The sequence below is a fragment of the Empidonax traillii genome, unplaced genomic scaffold (genome assembly GCF_003031625.1).
Source record: "Empidonax traillii isolate 1590-97213 ecotype Southwest subspecies unplaced genomic scaffold, ASM303162v1 scaffold201:size1909950, whole genome shotgun sequence".
Classification (NCBI taxonomy): Eukaryota; Metazoa; Chordata; class Aves; order Passeriformes; family Tyrannidae; genus Empidonax; species Empidonax traillii.
In genome coordinates, this window is record NW_020955394.1 from 1,255,055 (window position 1) to 1,266,659 (window position 11,605).

The window sequence follows — 11,605 nt, forward strand, 5'->3', positions numbered from 1 at the left end:
CGCCCTCCCCTGCCGCCCCTTCCAGCGGGCACCGCCGCGCTGTCCCCGCGGCTGCCCCGGGAGGGCGGCACAGACCTGCCCGTGGTGAGGGTTGCGCCGGGGCCAGGGAAGAGGGAAGCCAGCCCTGCTGCCCCCGCGCCCCTCCCGGAGCGGGGAACACGAACCTTCTCTCACTCCGGCGCCGCTCCCGGAACCCGTCCCGGCTCCGCTGCCGCTCCCGATCCCGCCCCGTGACGCGGGACGGAAGCCGGGCCGGGCCGGGCCGGGCCCGCGGCGCCGCCGTTGCCACGGGCCGCGGCGTCCCTGGTTACCGGCCGGCGCGGCCGAGCGGGGATGGGGCCGCCGCGCTGCCTGTGCGAGATCTGCTCCTGCGGGTGAGTACGGCCCGCTCCCGGCGGATTCGCGGACGGCGCCACGATCTGATGGAGCGCAGGAAGGCTCAGAGGGGGGACCCGGAGAGGCTGGAGCGATGGGTCGGGGCCAACGGTGTGGTGTTCAACAAGGCCAAGTGCCGGGTCCTGCCGCAACAACCCCACGGAGCGCTGCGATCTTGGGGCAGAGTGGCTGGAAAGTGGCCCGGCAGAAAAAAGACCTGGGGGTGCTGGTCGACAGTGTCTGATCGTGTGCCCAGGTGGCAATAAGGCCAATGGCAACCTGGGCCGTGTCAGGAACAGTGTGGCAGAATAGCAGGACTAAACCTCAGGATCAGGCTTTTCCACAAAGCCAGCTCCCACTGAAGGACTGCACAAAAGTTGGATGAGTTCTCATAACCTCGTAAGAAACCTGTGAAAAGCACTGCAGCCTTTAAGAGAGATTTAATAGATCTGCCTTTATGCCCTCACATCCAGTAGCACTCACCACTGTTTCTTTACATTCAGTGGTCCCACATAGACAGAAACATTTCATCATTGCCCTATAGCCTCTTTGGCCCAGGGAGGCTTGTACAAAAAGGTACAGTAGGCAGCTTTTAGTCTAAAATTACAGGTCTATAAGCAATATTATTTATGTCATAGGGAAAAAAAATCACAAGTCAGGTTTCCCAAAATAATAAGGGATTTAAATCTTGCAAAATTCAGATATATGTTTATAGTTTTCAGTCACGACTGTTAATATTTTCAATTTATTCTCCTAATTTCTTCTTTTAAAAAGCTTAAACAACCAAACCAAAACCAGAAAAATAATCATCATAGGATTCAAAGATTCAGGCTTTAGTATTAAAAAAAAAATCCAACAACTATACACAAGAAGAATCATAGTAAGATCTCAAGAGTGTGCTCAATATTTTTTGGGAGTACTGGGCCAACCCTAAGGCTGCAAAGGGCACTAAGAACTACAGGTTTCAAATCTCTGGAAGGTCTGTATAGCAGACACACTCACATGATTCAGTGGGAGAAGTCTCTCTATCTGTTCATGAGCCACCTTTTTTTTAATCTGTAGACAGAGATCAGAGGCAGGCAGTGAATAAAGCTCCTCACATTGTTTTTGGCTGAGACTCTGGTGAATTTTACCCCATAGAATTGTTTCAAAAGTCTTAGATTAATGACAAGATGGAAAGTATTGTTTTCATGATGAGATAACAAATCTGGCTCAGGCTCAAGTATAAAGATGGTGAGATAACACAGTGAGAGAGCACAAAATAAGGTTCAACTCAACTGAAAATTCTCCATCCAAAAACCTACTTTAATAATACAAATAATTGAATTAAACATGCAGAAAACTCGTGGTTTAAAACAAACATCACTGAAGTTTTTACAGTCAATAGGCTCTTAAGCCATTATTGGTTTAGGCAGCACATTGTGTTTGCTTCAGTGTATAGTGTTTCTGTTTTTAAGGGAAGGCTGGTCACTTGGCAGTGTTACCTGGATATTGGAATGCATAAACACCCTAGAAGAGATTTCAAAGCAAATATAAAGATCCAATGTTTTTTACAAGTTATCATTTAGCTATTTGCAGAAAATTTTGTGGACATATAAATACTGCTTAATTCTAAATAATAAAATAAAAGGAAAAAAATATTTATCAGCTTTTCCCAGAAAAAAAAAATACAAAAAAAACCCCCAAACAAACAAAACTAAAAAAACTTACAAATACAGGGAGAAAAGCCAGTAAGACAGAATTTTATTCTGCTTTCTCTAATACAGGATGTTAAATATGGCTTCCAAAGAAGAAAAAAGCCTCTCTGGTAGATGAACTCTCTGCACTCAAGAATAGTTATTTGTCTGCTATAAAAGATAGATAAGATGTATACAAAGATGCATACAAAAGCATAAAAGTTTCATTTTGAGATACAAAAATAAATTGCTGCTTTATCTTCTCAATATGTCAACTGCCCCTCACTTACTGCACTTTTGTTATCATTATCATAAAAATCTAGATTCTGGAATAAATGTAAGTTAGAAGGAAAGAGGGAGATCTCTCTAAAATATGAGTTACTTAAGCCATCATACTGACCACATGGAAATGACACAAAAACTCCTCTCTGGGAGGACAAGGCTTTGTGGGAAAATTTCAAGGGTCTATCTAGCATTACATAAAAAACAAACATATGTATGCCAAGCCCTAAATAAGTGAAATGCACCAGCATTCTATTAAAATAACCAGAACAACAGCATTTGGCACTAGAGAGCTCATATACTGTCACTTCTAGTTAGCTGAGGTTCTGTTCAGACCTTATGCAAGCCACAAGATAGTTGGTCTCCCTCAAAGAAGGGAAAGAATAATAATCCATCAAAGCAGGCACCAGCCAGTCATGGGAAAAGGCATGTTCTCACCAAATTAGTGTGAATTATCAGTAACTCTGGGGTTGAAATTAAGATAAATACGAGGAACAACAAGTTAAAAATAATCAGTGTTTCAAGGAGTTCTGGCCAAACATATTTCATTTATCAGAGCTGCAATCTGTCTTCTCTGAGGATTTGTAGCATTGTGATGGCCTGTACAAAGTTATTATCTAAATGAAAACTTCCACTTTAGCTGCTGGACAACATCCTGAAGTAGATTTATTGGTTTAACAAAAGTACCCATATCTCTTCTCCAAGTCAAATTCATGTTGATATTAAGGTAGTTTTACGGTGCCATTTAGACCCACTGAAAGTACTTTCACAACACAGAGTAGGATGTGGGATCTTCCCAACCAGTCTCATCCAATTCCAAGTAATTCTGTACATAGAGTCTGCTCAGAGTTATTTCATATACTAGAAATTACTGGGACGAAGGACATTTTTAGATCAGCAATGAATTCTAATAAAATCGCAAAAATCTCGTTTCTTGGCAAGATAGAGTAGATCACTTTCACCTCTGGGTTAAAGCTACCAAGAACTACAGGCTCAGTCTGCAAGTAATTATTTTTCTAGTGTCTTTCTGTTTGTAGCATGTCCATTCAGCAATGTATGTGATATACTGACAAGGTTGCTTTGAAAATATTCAAAGTTAAGTCCTTAAAGCCTGCTGACACTAGGGAGAGGAGGTGTTTTTGTTTGATTATTGGTCTGGACCAGCATATGGCAACATGAAGTTATGTCACAATGAAGTTTTTGCAGATGAATAGTGTTTGTCTCAAACTCCTTTGAACTTTATGCCAAAAAAATACATGAAGAACACTGTAATTTGATAACCTATATTTCAACTAGCTTTCAAAGCATCCATTCAATGTTTTTTGTTTCTGCATAGCTGTTACTTTTAGAAGCTCCGTGACACAACATATGCTGTTTATACTTTATGAAAAAAACATGACAAAGGTGAAAACTGAGTTTCATGACAAATGTAATGACAAGCAAACACCGTGCTGAGAAATAGCACACACTTACCTCCTTGTTTTCCTACCTTTCCTGTTCCTGCCTTCTTCTTCCTTTTTCCTTTCCCTTCTATGTTCTGAAAAGGTCTCTCAATTGTTACTTGACTTGACTGAAAAGGAGTAAGGACCTTGGGCTTTGAAAGGACCTGGATTCTTAGATATGGCTACTTAATTTCTCATTTTTTGAACTACTGAGCTGCCAAACTCAGGCAGCACAAACTAATCCCAGCTTTAGGATCTCCAGTCTCAAATAACTTCTTTTAGTGGTTTTTCCATTTTCATTTTTTCATTTTCCCAACAGGAGTCCTTTATGTCTGTTTCTGTATTCTGTTTTACCTTGCTTTAATTTATTGTTTTTCTTTTCGGTATTCAGTGCTAGCTAAACTTCTCCACAGACCTTTGAACTATTCCTTGGATATCTATCTACCTTCTTGAAACTTGAATTTATTTGTACTCAGTCAGAGCTGCGCACTTTTACCTCTCTGGGTTTTTAGATATTTTTGCTTTTCACGTATAGAATTTTATAACACTTTTTATTTGAAAAAATCACTTATTGTTTTTTCCCTTTGCTTATATCTGAACCAGTACTGCAAGTTGTCAGCCAGAAGGAGGAAGATCTTTCGTTACATATTTCCTTGAGGGAGAGATCAAACAACAATCACTTCAGCCAGAGAGATGGGTGTTATGCAAATTAGAATGACTATAACAAAATTTTCAAAACAATAATAACATGTAAATTTTAATTTCATTAATCATTTATGCAAAACAACAAGGTATAAGTAATAAATTGTCATGGTATACCTTTGAGCACAACGGTGTCATTGATATAGGCATCAGTGACAAGCAGGTGTAATTGAAATAAAACCTAATAAGAGATGTTGTTACTTCTAAATAAACATGGGTTTGGGATAGAGAATTTAGACATTCCTTGGAGGGAAAAAAGGGTTAAAAAGTCAGAAATGGTCTGCAGAACAGATTTCACACTGCTAAAATTTTAATCAGAAAGTGTTACCAATAGTAGTGAAAATAGGTGAGATGAAATAAAAAGACAAGTGATAAGGGAATAGAGTAAAAAAGAGGCAATATGAGACAAGAAATGTAGTTAGTGATCTTTAGAAGTAAAACTAATCATATGGATAAAGATTAAAGAAAAGAGAGGAAAGCCATCACTGAGAGGACTGAGTCCTCTGTCCCAAGGACTAACTCACATCTGATACTGTTTTTATTAATGTATTAGTGTACTGTGCTCTGGGACCTGTGCCACCAGCCATCAACATTTTGTGGTTTTCTCACTCAGAAAAGATTTTAAACCGAAACTACTGACCCTGTTCCATCTTCCCCATTTGTTGTTCCCTCCCAGTAGGCAGTGTGCAGGTTTTCCTGCGAAATGAAACTGTTCAGAATGATCTCACCTGATGTGTTTTGCCCAGGCGCCATCGCTGCTGCCACAAACGCACAAAGATTTACGACGATGGGCTGCCACCAAGCCACAGAACCGAGTACGTGGACAAATACCCCGGCTATGGCAACATCTGCCCTCCCAGCAGCTGTAAGCCCAAACCCGAGTTGCAACAGCACCGCGGCAAAATGGATGGAACCTCGATATTTAAGTAAATATTTTGAAGCAATGTGTTTTACCGTTCCTCTTTGAAGCTTTTCTTAAGGGACACACACACACACACACACACACACACACTAAACATGGCATTGCTATCTTCTCATTGCATCCTTTATGCTTTTTGCATATTTAAGGTATAAATTTTGAGTACAGAAACACTGCTACCACAGAAAGGTTGTAAAAAATAGGCGAAGCACACGTACAGGAAGATTTGCATTATTTACAGCATCCTTTAGCCTGTAAAGGTTATTTAAATTTTTTGTCCGTGTTTTCAGCCTGTTTAGGAAATCTGGGTCTTGTGGAGCCTGAAAAGCGGGCACTTTCTGTAATACACATGTGGAATCTGAGATAGTGGGAAAATGAAATCTTAAGAAAAAGGAAATTTTTTTTATTCGTAGTTCTAAATGATTACTTTCAAGAAAGCCAGCTGTAAAGGGGTTTAATAGTTGTCAGTGCACAGACTGATGTTAAGCTTACAGAATTAAAGAGTATCTTTCAAAGAGAAAAAGACATCACTTACTCATTGTTAGTGATGTGACAGGCACACCAACCTTTACTTTTTCCATTAGTATTTTTTTTTTAAGCTATGTTTATTTAAAAAAAAGACATAAATAAATAAAAAGCCCAAATGCCATTCTGCCAGATTGGTCATGTACTGTATGGACTGTTTAAACACCCACATATGCAATATACACCCTTTTAATGTAATGTGCCCATATAAAACCAGTGAAATTATGTTTCTGATTATATTCCATCCTCCTCATGCCATTAGTAAATGCTACCCCTTATAGTAGTTTGAGCTTTCCTCTGCTTCTGTTTACTGGATCGTTTCTTTGCAAAATTATAGCAACTTTTTAAGTCTCCTTTCAGATATTTAAAATAATATTTTTAGACTGTGTATGAGATTCAGAGTGTTGAAAAAGTTGCTTCACCATCTACCTTTGAATAAAGGCTCTATCATGCATCAGAGTCCCTGGAATTTATGTACTACAGTTTCCTTCCCTGCATGCTACTCCTTTAACATATGGCATCAGGTTGATTTTTCAGAGTAAACATCCTAAGTTGTCACTTTTCCACACAGTGGAAATAAAACTGACTTCTTCAGGGTAGGTTTTTTTAACCATTTTTTTTTTCCCCACTTCAGAACTGATTATTTACCATATGAAGTTGTGCAGAGACCTTTTCGGGCACCAGCAGAATATAGACCAAAGTCGGGAAAGATTGACCTGGGGACCATCTACCAGAGAGATTATAATCCTCATAAAGTAGGACCAGTGACACTGGCAAGACCTAGAGAGAGAAAACACACGACAGATGCAAAACTGGATACCATACCAACCTACCGAGGTAATAAGATATGCCAGCTACAGAATGAGAAATAACCAAGATGAAGGGAGTATTCTGAATAATCTGCATTAGAAACCAAATTTGTTATTTTGGGACAGAGTAAGACATAATAGAAATCAGGTCATAATGTCTTAAAATATTGAGCACTACAGTTGTTCAGAAGTGACATTTATTGGTTCTAAATGAAAAGCCCTCTCTGAGGTTTTCTTGGCTAGAAGGAAGTACACTTGGTTAGGCTATCTCAGGCAAAAGAGGATTGTAATTAAAGTGCAATATATCTTTCAGGTAGTTTTAGTTCATGTGACATATTTTGCCACAGAGTAGGTCAAAAGTGGATTTTAGATTTCTGCTTGTGTATGTTATAGCTTATGTATATATCATCCTAGTAAAGATCTGTCTTGACACAAATTGTTCTATTACAACAGTCAGCAGAAAGGAGTTAAATCTCCTTTCATGTCATTCTGAGAAGTGACCTTGATATACTTTAAACCACTAGAGAATTTTATATGTGTGTTACTGAATTTGTTACATGTACTGCGTTTTAGCCAATTAAAAGTAAGTAAACATAAATTACAAGATACAATCTACTGAAAATCAAGATGTTTCACATTACGATAAGCGTGGTATCGAAGAGATAGCTGAAATAACAAGGATCATATATGGGTATTAAAACAGGAAGTTAGAATTCTGGGTGTGAAATGAGCAGAGGAGAGAGTGCAGCAACAAAAGAGCTGGAAGGATAAAATGTGGGAAAACAGACTCTTTAAAATCAGTTATACTGCACTAGCTTCTTCAAGCTTAGGCCTCTGCTAGACAAAATGCATATATATATAAATACATTCTATTTATATTTATTAACTGTAAATAGTTATAAGGGAATTTAAATATTTCTGTTTAGCCTGCACATAAGTAGTAAGCAAATAATGAATAAATTAGCCTTGTCTCAGCACACAACTAAGAAAGCACACAATTGTTTCATTTAAAATGCATGTTAGCAACATGAAACAGGGATTAAGGATGAAGGAGTGAAAAAACACCAAGTACAGGAATTGCAAATCAAAAAACTGATTTCAAGTGCTGGTGAAGAAGTTCAGACTAGGCAGTAAGTTCTGTAACTATAGCGGAACAGTCTGGCAAAGAAAACAAAAATCCCAAGAAGCCTGAAAAGGATGTAACGTTGATGTGGAAATTAAGAGATTATTCTATCAAGCAGTTGTAAACATGACCCATTGACCTACAAAGTTCCTTTCACTTGAATACTTGCATAAACTTCTAAGTAAAATGGAAGATATTGTATGTAAAACCTGTATAGTGCTATTTTCTGTATAAAACACACACTAAATAAGCACATGCAACTTTATTTTTTTTTCTTGAGAATATAGTCAAAACAGGGCATCCTGTAAAATTCTGTCTGTTTTAATCACACACTATAATAGAAGACATACCACAAACATGCAGGTAAAATCATCACTCTCATCCATTTTCTTTGTATTGCAAGATTTAATACCAGAAGAATATTTGTCTTAAATTTAAAGGAATGGTCTTAAGAACACCCGTGTGGTGGAATTTCGGTTTTGCCTTCCAGATGACTATAGGTTACGGGAAGCTCAGCGAACGGAATCTTGTAAGGTGGAGCGCGCATACCAGCCACCTACAGAGAGGTTTGGAAATCCTTCTACGTTCCAAGATGACTATATTCCCAGGGAACCCAATCCTCCAGAAAGTTGTAAACCTCCTGCAGCCAAGCTGCCAGATGGGCCTTTCGACGGGAACACCATCCATCGCACCGCTTATGTTGTTCATGAGATGGAACCACCGTTCGTAAGACCAAAAGAAGAGTACAAGCCATGCGACCAACCCTTTGAGGATCTCACAACCCACCAGAGAGACTTCAAAGGGATACCTGGGCAACAGGCAAAAAGCTGCAGGCCTGAACACAGAAAAGTTGGATCCGATGCCCCTTTTAATGGAACCACTGAATTCCAGGATCGTTACCAGCCATATCTGGTTTCCTTGCCCGAGTTCCGCAAACCCAGAGAGTACGTTCCACCCACAGACAAGATGGATCTCAACTCCACCAACCGTCTTGATTACATTTCACATGAGATTTCTCCTGTTGCCCCTATAAGACCACCTCATAGAAGACGAGTCAGTGCCCCTTTTCAAGGGAACACTACTACAAGAGAAGACTTTAAACCCTGGAGCATCTGTCCACGAGGCCTTATTAAGAAAGATCAAGAAATTCAAAAACCCACGGGAAAATTTGCTGATTTAACTACATTCAGATCTCACTACATACCACATCAGGGCACTCCAGCTCAGAGCTGCAAACCTGTACATGTTGTAGGTCTTAACCCAGTTCCTTTTCAAGATGAAACTATGTATCGCATAGAGTATACTCCAAAGAAAAAAGAGATCTGCCCAGCACATCATCCATCTAACCTGGGTTACGTCTACATAAACACAGATTCTCAGGGTCACCAGTTCTTCCGCCGGCTGAGTCCAGAACCCTCCGAGTCAAACTGTAATCCCATTCCAAACGAAGTAGCTGTTGTGACATAATACCGAAGTGCAATATTTCAAGCACCCCGGTGAAAAAATTGGAATCCAACTTGTTCATTTTTTCTTTAAATAACACCAAAAGCAAATTAAGTAACGCAAATTTTGCTTTTAGAAGTTTGAAGAAAACCAAAGCAAAACCAGAAGTTTATTACAAGACCAATAAAGATTTGCCAAATGCTCTAGGAATACTACGCCTTACATGGTATCTGTCCTTTTTTTGATGGTACATTCCAATTTTCTCGACTTCCCAGATTTCATTATGCTCCATCTCAAGCATATGTATTGCACATTTAATTCTTCCAGATTTTCTGTAACCAAATGATTGTATTTGTGAAATAGTGTCTTTTGATGGTAATGTCCTTTACAGAGTAAGCAAATAACGCTATCTATAATAATCTAAGCAACCAGTAATAACCTCAGTAATCTGGTAAGGTCTTTATATTTTGCTGCCCAAATCACAAGATAGCATGCTATGACACCTAGGCATTTCTAAAGACCTGAGGTTAGCTTTTCCTTCATTCCATTCTAAAGTGAGTATAAAGGTCACACTGTAATTTCTGCCAGCAATTAACAAGTAGTAGTTGAAACCATGCAAACACACCAAAAGCAGATCACCAGACTCTGTTTCCTTATTTCCCTGATCATGCTCTTTCAGCCTTCCTACCTCACCCTCAGTGCACGTGTCCTCAGCAGTTAAGTAATTTTTAAACCCAATGTACAATGAGATTGCATACATTTTTTTTTTTTTTTTTTTAGTTTCTAAGGCAGATGGTGGGGAAGCAGAGAGAATCAGGCTCAAAAGGTTAACATCTGCTCTACTTTGAACCTGCTATCTGATTTTTAAAGCTAAACAGCCAGTTATTATGGCCAGAGTTCACTGCAGAGGCAGTCTGAAGGGAAAAATGGCAGAAAACTGCACAGGTATAAGTAGAGATAACGGAAAACAGTGTAAACTCAGTTAAAAAAAAGAAATATCAGCCGAGATGCAAAAATCTATAGACAGCCTGGTTTCAGTCTGTCTGCTCTTCAAAGAATTGCTTGTTCCAAATACACAGAAACCACATTTTTTACAGACAATTTATATGACTATGCTTCTGCATGAGATACTTAGTATTTTCTCTATATATCCTTAGCTGATTTTGAGAAATCTAAATGAACCAACTAATAGTTCTATGATTAACTGTATTATCATGCTTTATCACAGCACTCCAGTATGATTTTTTTCTCGGTATTGCATATCTTACACCTATTGGTGTAGAACAGAGTTCTGCAGAATTATGTGCCTGTACTTCATAAACAAAATCAGTCATAAAAGGGCTAAGGGCAATGATGAAAACATTTTTAAAGCAGGAACTTGGTCACATGAAAGCAAGAAAGCCAAACTGAACATATCAGCTGTGCACAAAAGCATTGCATGAGAGAGATCCAGACATTACTAGAGCATCAGTCACTTCTAGGCAATTTTTTTCTTCATACTGTGTTTTGTAGTATGACTTATTCTGTTAATGAAGCAGCAATTGTTACACTTTTCTCTCTGAAGATTATTCACGTCCCTCAGACTGTGAACGAACTAGGACAATGTAGATCTGTGAGATCCTAAAAGTAGCACAGGAAAAGTCCAATTCATCTTTCTTTACCACAGAAGAAAAAAATACAAACACCCCCTTTAGTCATTCTCTGTCTGGCCACAACTGAGGAGACAACAAGGTCAAACCTTTGCACAGTCACATCTACTCAGGTCCACATCCTATACACAACCTTGGTACCTCTTGAGCAGTTTACAGATGCCGTCCAGCTGTCTTTTCTAGCGGGGGAGAAATGCAATCTGAATCCATGAAGTTACATGTGCCTGCATGTTCTGATCAAAATGGCTCTTCCTCTGAGTCTGTGAGTAAGCACAGATGCTTTTTTAAATTTACACAGCTGTTTTTTCAGTTCTGAAGTCACTTCCCTACCCTAAGTTATGGAATGTAATTTGCTGCCACCTACCAGCACAGCACAAAGATTTTGAGAGGAAGTGGAGGGCATATTCAGATACATTTAACAGTTCCTCTGCAGATGTGTTTGAAGACTTTAGGGTGGAGGGGCATATTCCCTTTCATTTTGTCCCTAATGTTTTCTCCTAAGTTTAACCGTGAAAGAGAGAAGTCTTTATTACTTTACAGTTGAAAGAGCCACAACATATTGATGGTGCTTCCAGAAAAAGCATCAAATGATACTATAAACCTTCAGACAGTATTCAATATGTGACATCAACTTTTTCATAAGCAACATATTATTGAAAT

The 11,605-nt window shown here is 39.1% G+C and overlaps 2 protein-coding genes across 2 annotated transcripts in view; one reads left to right on the forward strand and one right to left on the reverse strand.

Annotated features, from left to right (window-relative positions):
• Positions 1-259, reverse strand: part of EFL1 (elongation factor like GTPase 1) — a 68,782-nt gene extending 68,523 nt beyond the window's left edge. Inside the window, exon 1 of the mRNA XM_027887012.1 lies at positions 165-259. The gene's annotated coding sequence lies outside the window, so the exon portion shown is untranslated. The remainder of the gene's footprint in view (positions 1-164) is intronic.
• SAXO2 (stabilizer of axonemal microtubules 2) lies at positions 249-9,518 on the forward strand. Its single transcript, XM_027887014.1, has 4 exons — positions 249-374; positions 5,224-5,403; positions 6,556-6,758; positions 8,344-9,518. Exons 1-4 carry the CDS (start codon positions 334-336, stop codon positions 9,318-9,320), a joined length of 1,401 nt encoding a protein of 466 aa, XP_027742815.1. The 5' UTR covers positions 249-333; the 3' UTR covers positions 9,321-9,518.
• Positions 9,519-11,605: the final 2,087 nt, after the last annotated feature.

Bases quoted from the DNA above. Each gene is read 5' to 3' on its own strand.
- SAXO2 (XM_027887014.1), top strand. From the start codon at position 334: ATGGGGCCGCCGCGCTGCCTGTGCGAGATCTGCTCCTGCGG. The intron at 5,404-6,555 runs GTAAATATTTTG...TCCCCACTTCAG, and splicing joins GATGGAACCTCGATATTTAA to AACTGATTATTTACCATATG. The intron at 6,759-8,343 runs GTAATAAGATAT...TTTGCCTTCCAG, and splicing joins TACCATACCAACCTACCGAG to ATGACTATAGGTTACGGGAA.